This window comes from Culex pipiens, chromosome 2, assembly GCF_016801865.2.
Source record: "Culex pipiens pallens isolate TS chromosome 2, TS_CPP_V2, whole genome shotgun sequence".
Classification (NCBI taxonomy): Eukaryota; Metazoa; Arthropoda; class Insecta; order Diptera; family Culicidae; genus Culex; species Culex pipiens.
The window spans coordinates 74,015,939-74,040,350 of NC_068938.1; the positions used below are offsets into that span (position 1 = coordinate 74,015,939).

At 35.6% G+C, this 24,412-nt stretch overlaps 2 protein-coding genes across 3 annotated transcripts in view; one reads left to right on the plus strand and one right to left on the minus strand.

Moving 5' to 3' along the window:
* The window catches only part of LOC120420134 (uncharacterized), a 47,952-nt gene that overhangs the window by 17,523 nt on the left and 6,017 nt on the right, over positions 1 to 24,412 (plus strand). The gene's annotated exons all lie outside the window — the stretch shown is intronic.
* Positions 16,215 to 21,133, minus strand: LOC120420133 (uncharacterized protein K02A2.6-like). 2 transcript variants are annotated; one of them, XM_052707903.1, is made up of 3 exons: positions 20,919 to 21,133; positions 18,835 to 20,845; positions 16,215 to 18,769 (listed from the first exon to the last, which is right to left on the minus strand). In XM_052707903.1, exons 2-3 carry the CDS (start codon positions 20,511 to 20,513, stop codon positions 16,405 to 16,407), a joined length of 4,044 nt encoding a protein of 1,347 aa, XP_052563863.1. In that variant the 5' UTR covers positions 20,514 to 20,845; positions 20,919 to 21,133; the 3' UTR covers positions 16,215 to 16,404. The 2 variants fall into 2 exon arrangements, with proteins under 2 accessions (XP_052563863.1, XP_052563862.1); XM_052707902.1 differs by having other exon boundaries at positions 18,835 to 21,133.

Below are 24,412 nucleotides of genomic sequence, written 5' to 3' on the forward strand. Positions count from 1 at the left end.
TTAGAATTTTAGAATTTTAGAATTTTAGAATTTTAGAATTTTAGAATTTTAGAATTTTAGAATTTAAGAATTTAAGAATTTTAGAATTTCAGAATTTTAGAATTTTAGAATTTTAGAATTTTAGAATTTTAGAATTTTAGAATTTTAGAATTTTAGAATTTTAGAATTTTAGAATTTTAGAATTTTAGAATTTTAGAATTTTAGAATTTTAGAATTTTAGAATTTTAGAATTTTAGAATTTTAGAATTTTAGAATTTTAGAATTTTAGAATTTTATAATTTTATAATTTTAGAATTTTAGAATTTTAGAATTTTAGAATTTTAGAATTTTAGAATTTTAGAATTTTATAATTTTATAATTTTCGAATTTTCGAATTTTCGAATTTTCGAATTTTCGAATTTTAGAATTTTAGAATTTTAGAATTTTAGAATTTTAGAATTTTAGAATTTTAGAATTTTAGAATTTTAGAATTTTAGAATTTTAGAATTTTAGAATTTTAGAATTTTAGAATTTTAGAATTTTAGAATTTTAGAATTTTCGAATTTTCGAATTTTCGAATTTTCGATTTTTCGAATTTTCGAATTTTATGTATTTTAGAATTTTAAAATTTTTGAATTTTAGAATTTTAGAATTTTAGATTTTTAGAATTTTAGAATTTTAGAATATTTCTAATATTGAATTTGAGAATTTGAAAATTTTAGAATGTTTGAATTTAACAATTTTAGGATTTCAGTATTTTAAAATTTTTGAATTGTGGTATTTTAGAATTTTACTATTTTAGAATTTTAGAAGTTTAGAATTTTAGAGTTTTAGAATTATATATTTCTTGAGTTTTATAATTTTAAAATTCGAGAATTTTAAAATTTTTGAATAATTGAAATTTACAATTTTAGAATTTAAGAATTTTAAAATTGTAAATTTTTAGAATCGTGGTATTTTAGAATTGTGGTATTTTATAATTCAGAATTTTACTATTTTAGAGTTTCAGAAATTCATAATTTTAGAATTTCAGAATTTAAGAATCATATAATTTTGAAGTTTATAAGTTTTGAATTTGAGAATTTGAAATTTTAGAATCTTAGAATTTCAGTTTTACAATTTTAAAATTTCAGAAATTAACAATTTTAGAATATCAGAATTTTAAAATGTCAGCATTTCAAAATTTCAGGATTTTAGAATTTTTGAACTATATATTTTTTAAGTTTATTATTTCAGAATCAGTGCAAATGCACGAATGTCGACTGTTTCAGAATTTCAAAAACTAAAAATTTATAATTTCAGGATTTTATAATTTTTGAATTAATATTCTGAAATTCTAAAATTATAAACTTCAAAAATAATAGTTTATAATTTTAGAATTTAAGAATTTTTAAATTTTAGCATGTTAGAATTTCAGAATTTTACAATTTTATAATTTCAAAATTTTACAATTTACTAATTACAGAATTTTGAAATTTCAGAATTTTAGATTTTCAGAAATTTAAAATTTTGGAGTGTTAGAGTTTTAGAATTTTGAAATATCAAAATTTCAGAATTTTGGAATTTTTTAATAATAGAAATGTCAGAACTGTAGATTTTTTTATAAAAAATTTAAAAACTTTCTAATTCTAGAGTTTAAGATTTTTAGGTTTTGAAATTTTAGTTTTTGTTTTAGAATATTTGGAACTTAGAATATTTGAATATAAAATTTTGAAAGTATAGATTTGAAAATTAAAGAAATTTTAGAATTCTTGAATTAAAAAACTTCAAAGTTCTAGAATTAAAGATTTTCAGGATTAGAAAATTTCAGTGTTTTAAGATTTGTTGATTGTGTTTGTGTTGTTTAAAAAAATGTTAGTATTATCGAATTTTAGAAATTTATAATCTAAGAATTTCAAATTTTGGAAGGTAAGAATTCAAAATTTTAAAACTTTAAAATATTTGAATAAAAAATTTATAAACTTCAGAATTTTAGAATTTTGGTTTAGGTTTAGAAAATTTCAGTGTTTTGGAATCAAAGAATTTTTGGAAGTAAAGAATTCAAATCTTAAAATTAAGAAACTTCAGAATTGTAAAGTTTTCGGATGTTTATTTTTAAAAAATTCAATGCCTTGAAATTTTGAAATTTGAGATTTTTTAATTAAAAAACTTTAAATGTTAGAATTAATAACTTCAAAGTTCAAAATCAATAGTTTTCTAGAATTATAGATTTTTTGGTTTTGAAAGTTTCAGTGTTTGGAATTTCAGAAATTTTGATATTTTTGCATTTTGAATTTAAAATTTTGGAAAGTTAGAATTAAAATGTCCAGAATTGGAAAAAAATAGAATTTGAGATTTTTAGGTTATAAGAATGTTAGTATTCGAATTTTAGGAATTTTAAATTATAGAATTTCATAAGTTCACAATTTTAGGATTCAAGAATACTTCTAGAATTTTAGGAATGTAGAATTTATGAACTTTAGTATATTAGAATTTGCGATTTTCAGGTTTTAAGAATTTTAGAGTTTTGGAATTATAGAGTTTTTGAAATTAGAATTATGGATTATGGATTAGAGTTTTGTGGTGGTAGAGTGTAGCAAAGTGTGTGTGTGGATATTCAGCGCCTTCTGCACGACCGACCGAAGCTTGACCAAGATGTACGGATGATGTTGGCCGGGCCGCTTTCCTTGCCGAGGTGGCTGAAGATCCAGTGGAAAAGGTCGGCGACGCAGTCTGTGGTGGAATAAAGGTCGATTAGATCGATTGATTATGGAGGAGGAGGAGGAGGAGGAGGAGGAGGAGGAGGAGGAGGAGGAGGGAGGAGGAGGAGGAGGAGGAGGAGGAGGAGGAGAGGAGATCCTATCGGAGCCACCTCTCCCCCTTACCGCCAACACACACCAATCACCCACGACATTAGAGGTAACTGATGGTGTGATATTTTTTTAATAAAAGCGTATATGATTAATTTGGTAAAATTTAATGCGATAGATTATTATATAGGGAAAGAAAGGAGGGAATGAGTTTTTGGTGGTTTTGTTTGTGTGGAAGATGTGAAGATCAAGTGCATACATTAAATTTGGGGGTTAATGATTGATAAAAAAGTGAAGAGTTGAGTTAGGATAGAAGATAGAAAATAGACATATTTTTAGCGCGAGAAATGGAGAATGAGAGAAGGGAGATAGGGAAATTTTTAAATAGTGGGGGAAAGAAAAGAGTTTGAATGAAGGAATAGATTAGAGGAAGTAAGAGGAGAAAAAAAGGGTGGCGAGACGAGAGGAGGGTGACTTAATTAAAAAACACGAGGGTAATTAGATTAGATAAGGCCGCGGACCGTCGCCCATCACTCGTGGAGTAGACACCTAGCCATTTCGACAAAAAAAAACACAAACTCATGGAAAATCAAGGACATCGAGCTGACGTTATGAAGGGGAAGGAGTTGGGTCATTTTAAACGCTCCGGAAATCGTATACTCACAAATTTTGAGAACAAAATGTTTCAAAATCGAAGAGAATGTTGTCGATTTTGAAAACATTGTCGATCAAATCGAAAACAATCGTTGTTTTCGATTTTATCGCAACTTGTTTTCGGTTATGCGGACCGGATTTCTATCCGTGTATAGAGCAATTCTCTGAGATTTCGGTCATTCGATTTTTTTTGTAGTTTTTAAACCGACTGAAACTTTTTTGGTGCCTTCGGTATGCCTAAGGCTACCAACTCTTGCTGAGCCAAAATCCGTATACTTTACCGATATGACACCAAGGTAGAAAAAAAACTGTCAAGGAATTATTTTGATAAGTTTGGAATTTGGGAATTAAAAATATTTTTGTTAAACGTTTAAAAGTTTACGAAATGTTAAGTTTGCTTCTACGAATAATGTCGTTGTTAGTGTTTTTACGAAAACATTTCTAGAGGTCCTATAAATAACAGCACAACACAAGGTTTTCACAAGCCAAAATTTGATCTTTTATTTAATATAGGGGAACTATACCTTTTCTCAGCCTATTTCTATTATCGTCCTATCAGCACTTTGATCATGAATTACCGCTTTCATTAAGTGTTTTTTACTGTTCCAAAGTAATAAATAGCTCAAATAGAAGTGAGTAAGCAACTCTCCATTGTTCTGGATCTGAAAATGTTGATTTAATAGCGGAAATCGGCAAAAGTGATGAGAATTGGTCGAACGGCTTAGAGTGATTAAAATGGGTATATTTCCCCTATATGTTTTGTAAGGAATTTGAAAAGAACAATCATTGACAATCAAGTTTGAACTGAGGAAAACCCGGAAAATTATGCAAGTTGTCCCTTTAAAATCAATCTGACAGTTAAATAAAAACATCTAATTAGAGAAAGCTTTGGCCCAATCAAAAAAGCAATGAAATTTTTAAAAAGTTGTTAAAATTCCGTACAAATCCGTTTTATGCCTAAAATTCCGTACAAAAATTCCGGCCTGTTAAAAATTCGCGGAGAAGGTCGAAAATCTGTACGGTAAGGAAAAAATCCGCCTAAAGAAAAAATATGCCCAAAGAAGCCATTTTGCATCATTAGTTTGTCCATACAATTTTTCATACAAATTTGGCAGCTGTCCATACACAAATGATTTATGAAAATTCGAAAATCTGTATCTTTTGAAGGAATTTTTTGATTGATTTGGTGTCTTCCGCAAAGTTGTAGGTATGAATAAGGACTACACTGAAACAATATGATACACGGTAAATTTTTTTTTTGGTGATTTTTAATTCAACTATTTGTTACTAAAACTTGATTTGCAAAAGAACACAATTATAAATTTTTCTTATTTTTTTTGATATATTTGAAAAAGTGAAGTTGAAAATTTGTTGTAAAATCAAATTTGCAATCAAAAAATACTTTAGTGAAATTTTCATAAAGTGCACCGTTTTCAAGTTAAATCTATTTTTAGGTAACTTTTTTGAAAATAGTCGCAGTTTTTAATTTTTCTTAATTAGTGCACATGTTTGCCAACCTATGGAACACATATTTTTGAAGGTTGAGAAAATCTCTATATTTTTCTTTTGAACTTTGTTGATACGACCTTTATTTGCTGAGATATTGCCATGCAAAGGTTTAAAAACAGGAAAATTGATGTTTTCCAAGTCTTACCCAAACAACACACCATTTTCTAATGTCGATATCACAGCAACTAATGTTCCGATTTTCAATGTTAAAATATGAATCATTCGTGGCACCAAAAAAGTTTCAGCCAGATTATAAAAAAATACAAAAAAAATAAATTGAAGAAAAAAGACCAAAGGCTCCCGTAGTCAGATCGAGTTCTTGTTTGGAATTTAGCCTAAATATGGTTCAATATTTCAAAACAAATAGGTAGTATCCGGGGAATGGGACCACCCTAGTTTTTTCAGCTTATCACATTTAGTCTAGCCCAAGGCATAGTGCCAAGTGGTTGGCCAATCACCTGACACCATCGATATTTATAACCGATGTAAGACACTTTTAATCGTTGTTCGCAAAGCCCAAACAAAACAACAAATCCCCCAACATTGCGCATTGGAAAGAAATGTGAACACGGCATTCGTCTGATTTCCCGTGAGCCCCATTTTCTTTATTTTTAACTGCCGATGCGCGATGATATTCCACCGTCGTCGTGACTTGATTCAGTGAAATGCTTTCCAAGGGTGGGGGAGGGGTTGAGGTTTTTACATAAGACCTCAACTCGAGGACACGAACATTGGGAGGGACAATCGTCGGTATCGGCGAAAAAGGAACAATTAATTTGCCTGTGGTTAAAATCGATGCCGACGGAAGGCGGCGGCAAGTTGACGTGACTAGGAAGCTTTCATGCCAACCGATTGTTGTTGAAGCACTGCTGTTGTTATGGTTGCTGGTAAGATTTTAATTGATCGATCCAGTGCGTGATGTAAGAGGTTGTCTTGCTGCGATAACGCTTTCAAAACATGCAAAATGACCGCAGGGGCAAAAGACTTCAACGCCAACAAGCAGACGAACCCTCCCAGTTCAAACAGAGTTCGACTAGTGGCGCACACACAATGGAGTCAATTTCAAAACATAGTATAGTTATTGCATCGGTCATGTGTAAACCTAGATTCTTCTCCATTATCCAGCCGTTCATAATACGGAGATTTTAGTGCGCTCAAACACCGGCCATTGTTCGTTGGGGCGAACCAGACGACACTTGGCCCGGCTGAAGTTCCCACAGCTGTCAAACACACGGCACGGCGTGCTGATAGAGTTAGTCAACGCAATTGCGCAAAAAAAACAGTAAAATCTGCGCAAGTATGTAAAACCTGCTGATAGAACACGTGCGATAGCAGTGCGGTGGCGTTGACAGCAGCATACTCGGGAGATTGCGATAGGGCACAGACGGAACATTTCCCTGATGGGAGCGGTACGGATAGTGAGGTCTTACTGAACAGATGGATACAGATGGTTGGTTTCGGTTGAGTGAGTGCGATGTGGTCGACGGATAGACCGTTTCTATTTGCAATGCGTATTTGAATGTTGTAATGAATTTTAGCATTACATTTTTTGAATCTGTTATCAAATCAGATGAGAGCCAAAATAAAAGTAATTTTTATGCAGATGCAGATTTGTTGGTATTTTCTACGTATTTTGAGGAAAATGAACTATATTGCAATGTTATATGTATTTAGGCATAGAATTTTTTTTTTTTGCTAAGCGAAAATGAAATTGAAATTACTTCATGTGAATTCAATTTCACGGCTCGAGACAAAACCACTAAGGGACATGCAAGACCCAAATCTTGAAAATTAGAAGATTTTTGAATTATACATACATTTACCTTTCGATTACCAGTTTGCAGGGAAGAAAAAAATCAATTCGGATCATTATTATATTTGTGATAAACTGAAAACAATTCAAAACGAACTTTTCTGCGATTGATTCGATTTTTTGGAAGTAAATGATTGAATTAATGAAGACAGCTGATTGGTGAATACACACTTTTTTCATTGAAATGTTGCATCCATGTTTTCTTTATCCTCGTCTCCTCTGAACGAAGCAGAGATAAGGGACATAAACTTTAACCCTTTCAGGCCTGATAGGTCATATATGACCCAAAAATCATTTTTTTAAGTAGCCTAAAATTTTCGTATGGTCCTCAGAATCATTTTCCCATCATTTAAAAATTCGAAAATTCAGACTTGAAAGTTTTGAATCAATTTACATCTGCATTTTTTCACCTTATTTATTAAACAAGGAGTTGCCAAGCTGAATTTTATGAGCATTTATGATATGTTGCATTGTTGAATCTTTTATTCTCATATTAATTTGGACTTATTTTTTGTTTTTTTTTTCTCTTTGAGTATATTTGTTTGATGTTTTTTTTTTCTCTTTGAGTCAAAGGGAATTGTCGATTGTAATAAAAAAAGCTTTAACTTAAAAAAAAAATATCAAAACTTCTTGGCATTTAAACATATTATTGCTCCCTGATTTAAAAAAAAACGAGTTTTATTTTCGAAATAAATAATTATTTTATCATAATATAAACAACATTTTATAATCTTTTATCAATCAAAATTTTAATATGGAAAAAAAATATTATAAAAATTTATTATGAATCAATTACATTACCTTTATTTTAGCAACATTGCTTACTCGTTCTTTAAAAAATGTAAATTTTATTCATGATCTTAAATGAAGATAAACTTCAAATTGAAGTAAACGCTGAGAACACTCTTAGAAATTTAAATTTAGTTTTTTTCTGTCCATTTGTAGCTAACAATCCAAGTTTTGTTTTCGAATAATTCAAATTTTTAAGAAATGTAATGATTTGTGTCCCGCCCGTGTGGATCAATCGGACCGCGCACTGGATTCACAATCCAGAGGTCGACGGTTTGAATCCCGCGGCGGGCGCTCTAAAATTCTTTGTGTAAATATGGGTATTCGGCGCCGTCGCTCCGTGCCATACTTTCATACACTTAGGATCCCAGGGCGGCGAAGTCCTTGTAGATAAAAAGGAAGACACTAGTGGTTGGTATTAGCAATGGTGGCCGACAGCTATAAAGTCAACTTCGTTTTTAATGATTTGTTTTGCTGTATTTTTTCACATTTAAAATGATTCTGAAATAATTTATTTTGGAAATGATATGAATCAAATCTTAAATTTTTTTTATTAAATTAATTTGGCACAATAATGTTAATATACAAAAGACAAAAGCAAAATCCAATTGAAACGATGATTAAGCAACATATGATTGCTCAACAACAAAATAATTATTTTTTTCTTGTTCAGTAAATGTTCTCAAATGTCAAAATATAGTTAAAAAAAACTTTTTATTTTCAATTCGGCTAGAGAGCCTAGAGATCCACTCATTTTGCCAAAATATGAAAATCTGGAAAATGTAATATTACCTCTATCTTAAGTATTTTATCTTATAAATAAATTAATTGAAAAGAAAAAGCCGAATAATTCACTCAGTTTCGATTAATTTTCACAATAACTTTTCAATAAGGCGTAGCCTTGCCTTTTTGCCTAAGTCTTGATAAATTATTGTGGTTTTTTCTGAGACAAGTCTAGGACCGAGTAGGAATCATCGTGCAATAGAAATCGCCAAGGCTCGTGAACGATTTCGTTTTTTTCTGACTTCCCTCTGAAAGATTTTTCGTCTGAAAACTAAACTTATATTTAACATTATATTTTCAAGTTACATGAATAAGTGAATTTACTTTGAAAAAAAAACATCTTTTTTGAAAGTTCACAATTCCAGAGTTTTTTTATAAGGTCCTATAAACATATGAAAGACAATAGTTTATAGGTCCTTTTCAAAAAAAAAACTCTAGAATTCATGTTTCAATGTTGATAACACGATTTTTACTTGAGTAGCTGAAATGGAATACTATGTAATAACTGAAACTAAAATATTTTAAAAATTTAGCGATTCTTTGTATACATTTTTATTTCTCGTTTTAAGCAATCGTGTTTACCAAAAATTAACCTGTCAAAATAATCTTTTCATTTTTGACTTCTTTTTGATCAATGTACATAAAAAATAGCATAGGTTTTAAGGGGTTACATACATGTAGAAAATCACAAAATTTCATATTACAGAAAATTTACTAAATTTACTAAAAAGATGATTTTCAATCACTCCTGAAAGTTTCACGAAGATATTTCATGACTGAACTGAGTAAGAGACGATTTAAGTTCACAATTTTGCCATGCGCAAAGCGGACTGTCAAACTTTGTGAGCGTTTTTCTTGGAACACCGAATTGATTTACGGGTGCCACGATATCTCGAGATTGGATGGACCAAATTGGCTGAAATTTGGGGTGTGCATGACGAAGCCCAATTTTGAAATTCTGCTTTTTTAAAAAATACAAAAATCAAAAACTGACGATTTTTTATATGAAAAACACAACAATATATGTATTTTTTAAATAAACTTTTTTTTAAAATCAGCCTTCGTCATGCACACGGGACCGGTTCAATGAGTCTTCACAAAATTTTTGAGCCGATTTGGTCGGAGCAGTGTTGCGATATCGTGGCACCCGTTTTTTAAACTGCTAACTTCAAATAGCCATATCTCGGCAATGATGCAACCAAATGCCTTCAAAATTATGTTGATAATAGTTAAAAATGTTTATGTTAATGCCCTGAAAACAAATTTAAAAAAAGTTTGAGTGTGTGCCAATACCAACCCGTGTCATTTTTGCCGATTCACATGTATGTAACCCCTTAAGGACACTGTATTGGGCACTAAAGAGCTTTATTAAAGTTTACCGGTTCTGATCGTGATCAAGAAAAGCAATGTTAATCTAGTTTCTCCTGGAAAACCCCCTTAAACCATTAATCATACCCACTTCCCACCGCTTGCGGATCTAACTATCCAACAAATAGAGTTGTTCATTACTTAATTAAGCGGGAGCGCTAACATTTCTCACAGCAATTTTCGCATACCAAATCAAAACCCTCGAGCAAATTATTTCGTCTGCCATCCTTACAAATGCCGCCCAGCACGCGATCATAAGCTGCTGCTCCCCCTTCGCGCCAATTAATATTGCTCAATTTAGAGGGTTGGCAACTTGAACAAAAACGTCCACGATCTTAATCTGGACTGCTTCTGCTGAAGCAACACCTCAACCGGTACTAATTATTAGCAACGCCTAAACAATGACTGACGCCGTCCGCAAGATGATTCGCACAAGATTTCCCAGAACGCGAACCAAACTCACCTTCTGACGGTTCTGCTCTTTGTGTTTTGACTGCGCGCGCATTACTGTTATTATGTCAGCCCCTTAATTGCTGCAGAGTAAGCAAAGTAGCACAACCCATACTAACCATTGCTTCTTTTTCTGTTACTTTCATTTCAGGTGAGTTGTTCTAGACTGCTAATGGAGACGTCGTTGTTCTCTGCGCGGGCACGGAAAGGTTAATTGGCCGACACGGCGCGGCGTAACCGCCAAGGTTGTTCTCCGCTAATCTCCGACTCCGACAAAGTTTCGCAAGGTTCATCCTCGCCAGGTGGCCAAACGGTTGCCACACAGATCATCAGCAGCTGCATCAACAGCAACTACCAGCGAGGAAAATCTGGAAAGTTTCGCAATAGTTTGCTGTAATCCGGACCCTAGTCAAGGTTCATTAGCGGAGGAGGAGGAGGAGGGGATCTGCATCACGCGTCCATGTATGTGCTCAAGTCAACTCATCTGATGCAAGATCGTCTCTTGGGCAGGTGATAAGTTAGCAACCGCGCGCAACCAGTTAGGTGATCGACCAACTGGAAGATCCGATTAGCGGCGCAATTCCTTATTGGGATATTGGCGACCGCGAACGAAGGTCCCCCCTCAATTGCGCGATGGTCAGTGAATTTTCACTTTACACAACTTTCAACCGGTTTCGGGACCGGATTCCCGGACCAGCGCAAGTCGATTCCTAGGCCCTAGCCGAGTGGTTGCAGTAATGCAATTTTTTTTTTCTTTTCGAAGAATGTGACGTGTTTTGTAAAAGTTGTTTTTTTTTTAACCTGCGGTTTTCTGCGTGGCGGTACTACACAAGGGAAGATTTTCCTTTCACCAATCAGCCAGCGGATCGAGTGCGCTGGAAAAACGGTTTCACTTTCAGCTTGAAATGTTGACGGATTTACGCGCGAAAAAGTTGCTTGTGGGGTCGTAAACTTATCTAACCTGTGATGTGGAGAGAAGATTACGCAAAAAGGATGCAAAAATGTATAATTTTTGAATTGAGACAATATGAACTATTTCACTCAATTTAATCTCCAAAGTTTAAGTTCTTCGTGTAAAAAAGATTTTAAGGCAAATTATTCTTTGTAAACATGTTTATTATTGGTTGTTTTTAAATTTTCCTATCCTGATAAAGAATTTAATTTAACAAAATCTATGGAAAATTTAAATGAATCGATTGCATTTGCTATTTTCATTACTTTACCCAAAAATTTGTTTTTTTTTTTTAAAGAAAAACAAACTATCATCATTTATTTAATTTATTTTAGAAAAGAGTTTCTTTGACAATTTGTGTCGAATGAGTAAAATGTCAAGCCAATGTTACGTATCTGTTTGATTTTTTTTTATGGGTTAAGAATATTTTTTTTTGTTATTTTTTATTTAGTAAAAAATGCTTTAAACTGTGGGAAAATTTTGAGAAATTTTGCCAAGAATGTAGTTTTGAACATAAAATGTGGTCTTATAAGTTTAGTCAACTAAATTTTGTAAAGTTTAAAAAATCCTACGCGTAGGATTTTTTTTTATCTGCCGCAATCAAAATTTTTAAGCATTACTAAAATTTTCGACTTACTTTTTTAAAATAATTATTTTGAGTATTTTGATAAAATTTAACTTTTTTCCACTATGTCAAATTTAGTAAGCCATCTGTCAATGATTACAAATTTTATACAGCATTTTAAAAATGTGAAATAATAAATTGGATCCGGGTAAATATTCTAATATAATAAAAATCTCAAAAAAAAAAAAACAAAATCAGTCATTTAGCACTGCAAAAAAACATATCTTACTAACATCAAATTGTTTTATCTGATTTTTTATTGAATTTTCTTGTATTTTTCTAAATAAATTGAGTCATTTTTTAACAAATCACTGTTATTATTCTGTATTATCATTTTTACATGAAATCGGTGAAAATTGATAACTACTTGGCAAAAATTTAGTTGAATTGACTTATTTCCTATGTCCGAATAATTTTAAACAATTATAAATGAAAAAAAAAACATTTTAATTATTTTCAATCCTCTAAAACAAATCATACAATTTCTTTAGTATTTTTTTCCAATAAGATTTAAGCTATTGAGCTGGTTGCACAATAAATAAAAATTTCGAAACAGAATGTAACACAAAATGCTTTATAGATCGTTGCAGTCATGCACACACTCAGATTTTTATGCCGAACTTCGGCAGAATTCTGCCGAAATCAGAACAACTTACCGCTCGGCAGAAATATATGCCGAATCTCGGCAAAATGTGAGTAATTGTACCGAATTCTCGGCGAAAAATGACAGTTATTTTGCCGAAGTTCGGCATTTTTCTGCCGAAGAAATCAGTTGTTCTGTTTTAAGCAGAATTCTGCCGAGCTCGAATACCAAAAATGAGTGTGCAGCTTCAAATATTTGCAAAATATTCATGAAATTATAAAAATAAATAAAGCAACTGCGGATGGGCATTAACATATTGATTTTTCTAAACTCTTACGATCTGTACCGATTTGTGGTCTCAAATTTCGAGATCCGAAAAATATTCTAAAGTCTATATTTGATTGCATATAAGCGTTATACTTTGATCTGAATAAATTACAATCGATTTACAAGTTTTTTTTAATGAAAATTTTAATTTTAGCAAAAAAAAAATTTGCCGCCTATTTTTTGTACAACAAAACCTTGAAATGAAATTTGCAATGGCCATATTCAAAAACTGATTATTACTTTTTTTTCAATCATAACTCGGCGGCTACAGTTTTGTCCAAACTTTGCTGTAGCTCAAAGATGATTTTTTTGCTATAAGTGCAAACACTCAATTGAATAATCTCAGTCAAAACTTGCAACTTTGCCGAAGACTCGAAATCGATCAGCAAACAGGTATCTTACTGAGAAAAAGATTTCTAAAAATTTTAAAACTCATTTTTGTGGACTGCTGCCAAAATTTTATGAACATATCTTTGTCGGAATAATTTCGCAAATTGCACTTTGAAAATACAAGACACTTTTAAACACTTTTATACACTTTGAAGATATTTTGCAAACTGCCCTCTACGACAAAGGGTAGTGGGGTATAACGGGCATTGAAGTTTGAGGTCGAAAATTTGAATACTTCCAATACCAATTCTCTCAGTTGCATTTGAAAGATCTTTTGAAGCACTTCAAAATGTGCCATATAGATCCATGATTGGTTTGATTTTTTCTTATAGCTTTTGTAAATTACTGTTAAAAATTGATATTTTATTAAAGCCCAATAACTTTTTCAAACAGTCTCCAACACTTCCGTAGGTTAAAAGTTTCAATTTCATGGACTTTAAGCCTACGGAAATAATTTTTTGGCTAATCGCAGTTTTTCTCATTATTTAACGATTTTTCCATAAATTTTTTTTACGCCGCTAACTTTTGCCCTGTACACAAAAAATTTTTTTTGGAAGTAATTTGAAGGTTTAATATTACCTAATTTTGATGTAATATTACCTCAATTTAAACTGAAAAAGTGGCATTACACCGGAAAAGAGGTAAATTTAAACATTTTGGCGGAAAATTAAACATATTAGTCTGATATAAAAGATCTACTACACAGAAAAAATAATGTAAATTTGGAAGCTGTAATTTTGGAAGGTTGAATATTACCTCTTTTATGATGTAATTTTACCTCAATTAAGACTTAAAAAGTGACATTACACCAGAAAAGTGGTAAAATTACACATTTCCAGAGGTAAAATTACACCTTTTTCTGACATAAAAGATGTACCCCTTCCCAGATGTAATATTACCATGATTTTTTTTTCTGTGCACCATTTTGAATTTTGCCTCAAAATAGTAGCATTTTGTTGGATTTGCCATGAACATGTAATACATTTCGTTCGATTACAACGGGTTTGCGACTGTTTATCTTAACCAAATCCAACTAAATTTTGATAAAATGCTAAAAGTGACGTTGCAAATTAAATTCATTAATTATTAGAGGTTTCAACTCCAATAATTCAAATTTACGTGGAATTTCCTGAGGACCCGAATTTAGACCAAAAAATGCCGTCTTATTGGCCTACAGATTAAAAAAAAGTAATATTACATCTGGGAAATATGTTTGCAAATATCGGTGTTTATGCTTTTTCAAATATTACAAAATTTTTATTTTGAATTTACACTTTAAGAAGTAAGAATCAAAACTTACTTGTAGTGATTTCAATTTAGCATTTTATTCATAAACTGTTGCAATCTTCTCGCATTGCTTAAATTTGTTGCAAGAACTTACACTCACATTTTGTTGACAAACACGGCCAACACAAGTACCATAATTTCACCCCATTGACTGGCCCATAATGACAGCCTCTTCACAAGTATAGGCACTCGATACATCGAAGCCAACTGACCGCCTAACCCACCAATCAGATCATTTACATAAGATGTCCAACACCACGCCTCACCGTCGTCGGTCAATCAAACTGGTCTGCTGACCCGCAAAGCGTTCAACGACTTCAACAGTTCATGCTGCCGATGGTTGAGGCAATGTTAATTGGCAAATTGAACGCAGACCTCAATTGAGCGATGAAGAAGACTCCCAGCTGAATATCAACTACCTTGTCAAGACCACTTGGCAGTCGACGCTCGTATGCGCGATGACCCGCAGCAAAAAAAAACATGAGAGACATAAACGCTTCTTCCGATAAGGGGTTCACCTCGCTGAATTTGCATGTTTTTGGCATTAAAGTGGCGGTTTAAAAGCGATAAGGAAGACTACCTTGCTCGTAAGGAGGTCAACTTGTGTTGAATGTTGCAATTCTGATAGCCATAGGAGTACGAGAGTTGGTAGAATTTTGTACGTTTTATGATAATAACAACATTAGACTTGAAGATTCGCTACGTCCTTCACAATCCATTACTTTGCCAACACTCAGCTGTACAGTTTGATGGTTGGTACATAGGTCTTCCCCATCATGATCACACCGCAATCTCTAGCAGGTTTCGTAACGGCTATGGTTATGCTGATAATTTATGTCACACATGGCACTTCAGAGAGAAGCTTCTCGTCCATCATTGCGGAAAAACAAGCCGTTCTTCTCCGGTTTCGGTACCTGCTTCAGCCATTTCGTAACAACTCATTGCAGATGAGCCGGCAGATGCTGCATACATATAGGAAGAAGTGCCTCACTTCACAAACATGAATCTTGGTGAGCTCAACGCTGACCCGCAGCTACCTGCAACAAGTCTTAAGAGCATCATTAGCCCAAGGTGGATCAGCTGCAGCGGAGCAGCTTCCTCTCTACTCAATCGGCGAACTTTTAAAAGCGCAATAACAAAACAAAACCCAAAAAAAATCTGCGCCACCTTGAGAAGCCTGAGATGATTAATTTCCAAACATCCATCACCATCAGAAACACCAATAAGCAAGATCACGTGAAGAACATTGCCCGCGCGCGCATCGTTGATGGGCCCTAAAAACGTGTTCAATTACGGCTTTGTACCCTCCTTTAGTGCACATCTGACTCTGCACAAGTGGGGCTTATTATGCAAGATCGTGACCACGAGGGGAGACGTTCCAAACATATCAATCCCTCCCGGCCACCAGTTTCGTTTGATTTCAATTTATTTATTCGGTCGGACAATTTGAGGCAAGTCAAACAAACTGAGAGAGGATTGTTTGATGGACTGCCGACGACCGCAGAGGACGGATTTGGGAAACACGACTTTGGTTGTGGAAGCAGGGTTGAATCATCGGTTTTTTTGGAAAGGTTTTTTTTTATTTTATTGATAGTTAAAAGATTCTAAAAAATCATATTGTCTTCAAAGCATTTTCTAGAAACTTTTTCTCTAGTTTTAAAGGTCGTTAATAAAGGTTCCATATAGCATGTCTAATAAATTGCTTTTAAAGTAAAAAAAACTGCAAAAACTGAAAATAGACATATTTTTTTAAATTAACATGTTACACGAAAAATTAAAAATTAATTTAAATTTTTGATGAGGAGAAATGGCCAATAGATTTGCCCAAAATTGCATGGCACTGAAATCAAGTGCAACAAAAAGTTATTTTTACATTTGTAGTACCGAGGATTTCTCATTAAATAATTAAGTTTATTTGGAGTTTTATCAATCCGCTTTTATTACACTTCCGTACACGAGGTTTGCACTCAGAATTCTGTCCCTGTTTCTCTCCCCGCCTCACCTACACGCTTCCTCGGTATTACCCATTTTCCGTTGGGTAAGAACTCACTCGTTCGTGCTGTGACGATCGAGGGGCTCTCCGCTGGTATCACATCTTCCCTTTTCTCACAGAGACGAAGTCTCGGAATCCATCAGGAAGTCCTCGAAACGTTGTGGACAACGAGCTTGACGCCGCGGTCTCTGTGTCGGTGGCTGTTCTTGATGGTCGTCTTCGTCATGTGGTTGTTGGATCGGTTGTTCAGCTACATCCTGTTCTTGTGTAATGCTTTCCGGCTCGAGTTCTGCTTGGCCATGCCCAGGGGTGCTAGAAATACGTTTCAAGTGGGCTGAATTTCTCTGGTACACCTTCCCCGTCTCAGTGTTTCGCACCGTTACCCGAGCTCCAGTCTTGTCGATGACTTCGTGTTCTGTCGGCAGGAAGTTTGGAGACAGCTTGTTCTGCGGCAACAAATTTTTGAGCAATACCGTGTCACCTGTTTGAACATTTGATGGAGTTGCACGACGTTTAAGATCAGCTATTTCCTTCCCTTTTTGTTTCGCTTGCAGGTCTTTGTCATACACTTCGTCGTTCCGTGGAGTTGTCTCGATATCTTGCAGCGAAGGCAGCTTTGATCTAATCGTGCGTCCAAAACAGAGCTCCGAAGGTGTCTTCCCCGTGACAGTGTGAGGTGTTGTGTAATACATCATCAGGTACTCGTTCAGATCACACTTCCAGTCACGACCCAGAGAATGACTGATTTTCAATCGCTTCAGCAAAGATCTGTTCTGCCTTTCAACGAGGCCATTCTCTTGTGGCCAGTATGGCGTGGTGTTGTTCAGGTGAATGCCTCTGATCGTACAATACTGTTCAAATTCTTTGCTTATGAACTGCCGAGCGTTGTCTAAGGTGATGGTAACAGGATAACCGAGTCGCGTGAAGATCCGTTCAAGCCGGTCCGTAGTCTCCTTGGCCGTGATGCGTGTCATGACTTCTATCTCCTTATATCTACTGAAGTAATCAATCACTACAAGTAGGTATTCGCCGGTCGGCAAGGGTCCCAAAAAATCCAATGCAATGTCCACCCACGGTTTCAAAGGCAGAGGTCGTCTCGCCATCGGTTCTGGACGCGATGGTATACCCACCAGACGGCATCCTTCGCAAACTGCTATCGTTCGTTGGACCTCCTTCTCCATCAGCGGCCACCAAACACGATCGCGGAGTCTCCTGAGCATTACGGATTCTCCTGGATGTCCCTCGTGCGCCAGAGACAGCAACCGGGGGCGTAGCGTCGCAGGAACGATCATTTTGTTTCCTCGTACAACGATGTTATCTAGAATACCCAGTTCCGCACGAAACGCTGCGTACGGTTTGGTTGCCGGGTTGTCCCACCTCTCTGAATGGATTGCTTCCCGCAGAGTGACCAGCTCGGGATCGGCTTGAGAAACGTTCTCGATCTCACTTACATCCACTGCTACTGATTCCAGAATAGCCAACAACATGAACTTGTTGTCCGTGTCCAGATCTACGCCACCAGCCGAGTTGTTCGCCCCAAACCTTACCAACCGCGAGAATGGATCTGCTACGTTTGAGCTACCTTTACGGTACTTGATTTCGTATATGAACGACTGCAATCGAAGCACCCATCGTTCTATACGAGCGCAGGGTTTCGAACACGAGGAAAAGATCACTTCTAGCGGCTTATGATCCGTCTCCAGTTCGAACTTCCGCCCTAGCAGATAAACAGCGAACTTCTCGACGGCCCACACTAGAGCTAGAGCTTCCTTTTCCGTCTGGCAGTATCTCTTCTCCGTATCGCTTAGACTCTTGCTGGCATAGCTGATTACTCTTGGAGTTGGGTCGGTGTTGGTGAACTGAAGCAGAACGGCACCTAGGGCTACCGGTGACGCATCCGCTACCAAGCGTGTGCGTAGGTTGTTGTCGAAGAAGTGTAGATTACTTATCTCGCAAATCATCATCTTGATTTGCTGGAACGCTTGCTCGTGACAATCCGTCCAATCGTACGAGACTCCTTTGCGTGTCAACTCTCGAAGTGGATTTGTTACCGTGCCGAGGTCTGGCAGGAACCTTCCGATGTATGTAACCATACCCAAAAAGCTGCGAAGTTCTTCCACGTTAGACGGTGCTCTGAATGACTTGAGGATATCGGTTTTCTCTTCGGTCGGACGAATACCCTCAGCCGACAGGTGGTGTCCCAAAAATTCCACTTCCGGCACTTTGAAAACGCACTTGCTGTCGTTCAAGAGCACTCCTCGGGATTGTAGCGTCTTGAGAACTTTTTGGAGGGATGCATCGTGTTCCTGCTCCGTAGCGCCGAAGATGAGGATGTCATCAATGTAATTTACTACATTGTTGCAGTCTGCGAGTATCTGCTCGATGATCTTTTGGTACATCTCCGAGGCGCACGAAATCCCGAACAAGAGCCTTTTGTACCTGAAAACTCCCTTGTGGGTTATGAATGTTGTGATGTACCTATGCGATAAACAAGTTTAATATCCGATTGGGAAAACTAACGTACACCGTTTTTTTTAGCTTACCTCGAGGATTCCTCAAGCTCCACCTGGTGGAATGCCTCTTTCACATCCAATCGGCTGAAGAACCTGGCCTTCTTCAATGCGGGTAGAAAATCTTCAAAGGTTGGCATGTAGTGGGTTTCGCGAAGAACGGCCGCATTTGCTCGTCGCATGTCCACGCACAGTCTCAGCTCTCCGTTATCCTTCACGATGGCCACTAGCGGTGAAATCCATTGGCTATATTCCTCAACGGGCTCGATTATATCCGCTGCGAGCAGGGTGTTTAGTTTTTCCTCAATTCGACTCATCAAAGCTAGCGGTGGACGCCTAGCACGCTGCGCTACTGGAGACACCTCCTTGTCGATCGGAATGCAAAGTTTTACCCCACGAATCTTCGGGAAATGCTTGCTGTCCTGTTTGATCGTGCTGACCGATACACCACGAGTGCTGGGCAACCCAATTATGAGGACACCCAAGGCCTTGGCTGTCTCTCTCCCCAGTATTGGCTGAGATCCTTCCGCCACCACGTAGAATGTTGCTTCCTGCTTGGTTACTTTTCCCGCATCCTCCACGCTCGTTGCTGCATCAAACACTTTCAACACTTTCAGAGGTTCAGATTTCAGCCCATATGGACGAAACGTTAAATCACATTCATCTCGCAGGTTCTTCATTTCCAGTCCGTTCATGAGCAGGTGACGCCAAGTGCGTTCAGCAATAATGTTCTTGCATGAACCTGAGTCGATCATCATCTCAAGCAGGACGCCTCCCACTGTGACACCAACCATCTCCTCCCGGGTGCTGATACTGTAGATGAAACTGGCAGACTCTTCCGTGTTGTGTATCGAGTCGATGGCGTTGCACTGCCGTTTATTTGATCCGTGCTGGCTGGGGAAGCTGTAAGGTCGTTTGCCTCCTCGCTTCTGTTGATGGTTGGCCACTAAACGTTTCGACGGAACGGTCTTACAGCGTTTGGCAAAATGATCTGCTCTACCGCATTTGTCACAAATTTTGCCGAGAGCTGGACACGAAGGATCATTCGCAAAGTGCCCTGTCCACCCGCACCTTGAGCATTCGGACGTTCCGTGTTGAGATGATGGTTGTAGTTTATTCACGAAGGACGTTGACGGCGTAGTCGCATTTCCGATCTGGCCTGCTTGGAATTTAACGGACGAGTAAGATTTGATCGTCTTCGTCAGTTCGTCTAATGTCAGGCCGGCTTGTTGCAGCAGCTTTTCCTTCAGGTCCGCCGGCGCCAACAGAATGGTCTTATCGATGACACTTATCTCTGCGCTCTCAGCTTTGGTTTTTCCAAAGTTACACTTTGCTGCTTGGTCCGTGGCTCGCAGAAGGAATCTTTCCAATGACTCTTCTGGTTCCGGTTTGAGCGTCCAGAAAACGTGCCGTTCAAAAATCTCGTGTTGTTGTGGTGCAAAATACTCGTCGAGTTTCGCGATGGCGACATCAAACGGTTTGATGCCTTGTTCCTTGTCTTCGTCCACATCTGCCCCCGGCAATGTGCTGAAAACTTCCTGCACTTCAGGACCGGCTCTGGCCAAGAAAACGTTCTTAAGCTTGGTTTGGTCGGTTTCCTCATTTGCCAGAGCGATGTACTTGAAGTTTCTTCTGTACTTCAACCACTCGTCCCGTACTTGAGACGACGGAAGAGCTTTGAAATTGAACGGCTGAATTGTCCATTTGTCCATTTCACGTGACCTGAAAGGTATTTAAAAACAATTTCCAAACATCGCTTTTTTTTACATTCCTTTTTTTTTTACCTTTTTTATCGGTTTTACGAACCACCACAGCTATGCTGTGTTCCTTTTATTCCGGTCTCGAAGACCACCGCAACCTTTTGCGTTCAATTTTCGATCTCGAAGACCACCGTTCTTTGTTTACATCCGGTCACGCTCTTCGGGAGCACCACAGTTGCACTGTGTCCAAAATCACGACGGCCTCAGAGCCACCACAGTCGAACTGCGTTCTTTTTTTTTTCGGCCTTCGGGACCACCACAGCCACAGTGCTGTGTTCCAAGAGCTGCGATAAAAAATGTCAACATAACCTATTTTTTTTTCGTCTTCTTTTGCATGATTTTTGTAGTATAATTTACCTGTTGAGTAACCAAATTCACGCTGTGGTTCTTCCAGCCCGTCGCCAGTTTGTAGTACCGAGGATTTCTCATTAAATAATTAAGTTTATTTGGAGTTTTATCAATCCGCTTTTATTACACTTCCGTACACGAGGTTTGCACTCAGAATTCTGTCCCTGTTTCTCTCCCCGCCTCACCTACACGCTTCCTCGGTATTACCCATTTTCCGTTGGGTAAGAACTCACTCGTTCGTGCTGTGACGATCGAGGGGCTCTCCGCTGGTATCACAACATTGGTAAAAAATGGATTTCGATAATCAATTGTTCACCCTCAGCAACTCAACTCCAATTCAAGATTATAGGCATACCTAATTAATGATCGTACATTTATAAAATAATACCACATTTGTTTGTGCACAATCTGTGATTATGCGTTTTCAATGATTACAATTTGATTTTTTTTTATAAAGCAGAAATAAACAAACATAAAAAACATACTAGAGATATTTGATAATAAAAAACTAACTGGATCCATCTACGTGGTGAATGCATTCCTGATATTTTTCAAATTGCATTTAATCTAGTTTATATAAATAATAAACAATAATTTGACAGTCGATGGACCTAAAATCTTTCCAAATATGTGTTGTGTAATGAATCAGAACCATCAGGTCATCAAAATTATAAGGATTCTGGTTCAATCAACGGTTCTTGCACATTTTAAAAGTCTTTCAAATATCTCGAGTAATAGAATCGACGAATTTTTTTTATTTTATTCTGTCATGATTCGAAATAGAACATCAACAATATTCAAGTTGCCATAATTTAAGATACACAGTAAAAAAATGTGTAAAAGGTTGAATATTACATCTTTTATGATGTAATTTTACCTCTATTTAGACTGAAAAAGTGACATTACGCCAGAATAGTGGTAAAATCACACATTTTCAGAGGTTAAATTACACATTAATAGAGGTAAAATTATGCATTATTCAGACAAAAAAGATGTACCACTTACCAGCTGTAATATTACCTAATTTTTTTACTGTGTAGGGTGACCAGATTTTCAAAGTATATGACCCATTGAAAAGGTCTTTAAACGAAGTTGACTTTATAGCTGTCAGCCACCATTGCTAGTACCAACCACTAGTGTCTTCCTTTTTATCTACAAGGACTTCGCCGCCCTGGGCTCCTAAGTGTATTAGAGTATGGCACGGAGCGACGGCGCCGAATACCCATATTTACACAAAGAATTTTAGAGCGCCCGCCGCGGGATTTGAACCAGCAACCTCTGGATTGTGAGCCAGTGCGCGGTCCGATTGATCCACACGGGCGGGACACCAAAAAAAAGGTCTTTAACGGTGCACATCAACCAGAGCTTTTGCACTCAGATTTTTGTTACAGACATTTTAGTATCTTCAAAACAACGGGTACTATCGAAATATTTTTTTATTCATCCCCTAAAGTACTGTCCACAAAGTAATTTACAACAAAGTTTGATTAATTTAACATTCCCGTTATTGCAGAATTGGGTCCGTAAGTTTGACCATTTTGGAATAAGAAGACAACAACTTCCTTCGTTGCTGTGCACCCTTAAATCACTTGTTCTATTATCTGTTCGGATAGAGTGATCAGATCTTCAAAGCTTATGACTCATTGGAAAGGTTTATAAATTACCTATCGAATGATGTGTCACAAGATAGATCTGTTCATCATTTTTATCAAGTTTGCTGAGATTCGGGTTCAAAAAAGTACATAAATATCACTTAAGCCATAACTTAAAATAGGATTACCAGATCTTCAAAGTTTATGACTCATTCAGCCTTTTTATTTTCTTTCTAATCATATGTAATATGATGAGTTTTGATGAAAAATAAGTTCACTTTGGTGACATCCGGATATTACGAACACACATTTTTAAACATTACTTTTGAACAAGTTTTTAAAACTTCTACCACTTTTTTCATAAATGTTATTATAACAAAGCAAACCATGTATTTTGAACTTAACTTGTTTACAAAAAAAATCCTCATTATTTTCAGTCACTTTTGTATGGATTATTTCAAACCAAAAAGTATTTTCTATAAAGCCAATGCAAATTTTTGTCCCCCTCTCCCTTCCAAATTTCACCAAAAAATCAGTGGGATCATAATATACTTATTGCAGAAAAAATAAAATTTAATTGGAAAAAAACTTGTTAAATCGGTTGTAAACTATTTAGAACAAGTTGCATAACAGTTATTTATGAACTTTTAATCAAATATTGGGTTTTCAATATGTTTTACAAATTTTTACTATCAGAAACACAGATCAGAAAAAAGACATGAAACAAAGGATAAAACTATAATAAATTCGTTGATATTTTGCAAATTTGTGACAGTAGCATAGCTGTTATGAGGTATAAATCTCTTTTGTTTTTGTTTTACGAAAATTAGGCTTGAAATCTGAAAGAAAAAATATTTTTTTTGCCTCCGCCTGGACCTCGCCCGTAGCTGAGGAAAAAACACTTTCAATAAAAATTTGTACCATTAAATAAAAAGTCTCAAAATTTACGAAATTTATTGGGAAATAAATATATAGAATAACACAATCTGTTACGTTTCAAAGTTTTGTACAAATGGTTCTATTTTATGGTTTAAAATTTTCTTCGATGTTCAGTATAATTTATTTTTTTAGACTAAAAAGTCAAGAAAAAACTAGATATTTTGAGATAAAATGGTTGAAAAAGTTATTGTATTCTTTCAGTAATTTTTTTTTCACTAAGAAAATTGTTATTTAATAGAAATGTTGTTGATTACTCATTAGCAGTAGCAACTTACTTTTCCTGTCATTCTTAAACGATGAAAAAGCCTACTTTCTGTACCTAAAATAACAAAATCGAATAGTAACACCTTTCTAAATAAATGCTGAAAAGTTCTACTTTTGAGCACTGAAATGGATGCTGAAAAGTTAAACTTTTCAGCACTTGTTTCAAAAAATAATACTTTTCAACATTTTTTTATTTAAACGGTTAATTGACAAAATATATTAACATTTGACTTATAATTCACTCAAATGGTGTTTTTCGGAATTGCAAAAAAAAAAATGTATGGATCTCGTTGCAAAACTTGATTTTTTCAACACTCGGCGTATTTATCCAACTCGGTGAACCTCGATGGGTAAATGAACGACTCGTGCCGAAAAAATCAGCTTTTTGCAACTTGTTACATAAACTGCTATCTACGCATTTTCTGAATTTTTATTTTTTATAACTATAATTTTGCCTTCTCGAGATAGCAAAAAAATGTGGTAATTTTTTTCTTTCAACGGTTGTTAAAATTGTATAAAGATTTTTAGTGACTAGCATTTTTTTTTTTTGGCAAACCAAACGCGTGAGCACATCATTTCATCCCAATTAAAAATACAAATATTAATCGTTTACAGAAGTCTCAAAGAATTGCTCAACTAAGATAAACTCTTCATCCCTGTCCAATACTACAAAAAAACTCACTTTCAATTCTTTGATGACGATCCACA

What these genes read in the sequence shown, in the direction of transcription:
- LOC120420133 (XM_052707903.1), bottom strand. Translation starts at nt 20,513, where the DNA reads ATGGACAAATGGACAATTCAGCCGTTCAATTTCAAAGCTCTTCCGTCG. An exon ending in GAGCTTGAGGAATCCTCGAG is followed by an intron (nt 18,770 to 18,834) that starts GTAAGCTAAAAA and finishes TTTATCGCATAG; the next exon opens with GTACATCACAACATTCATAA.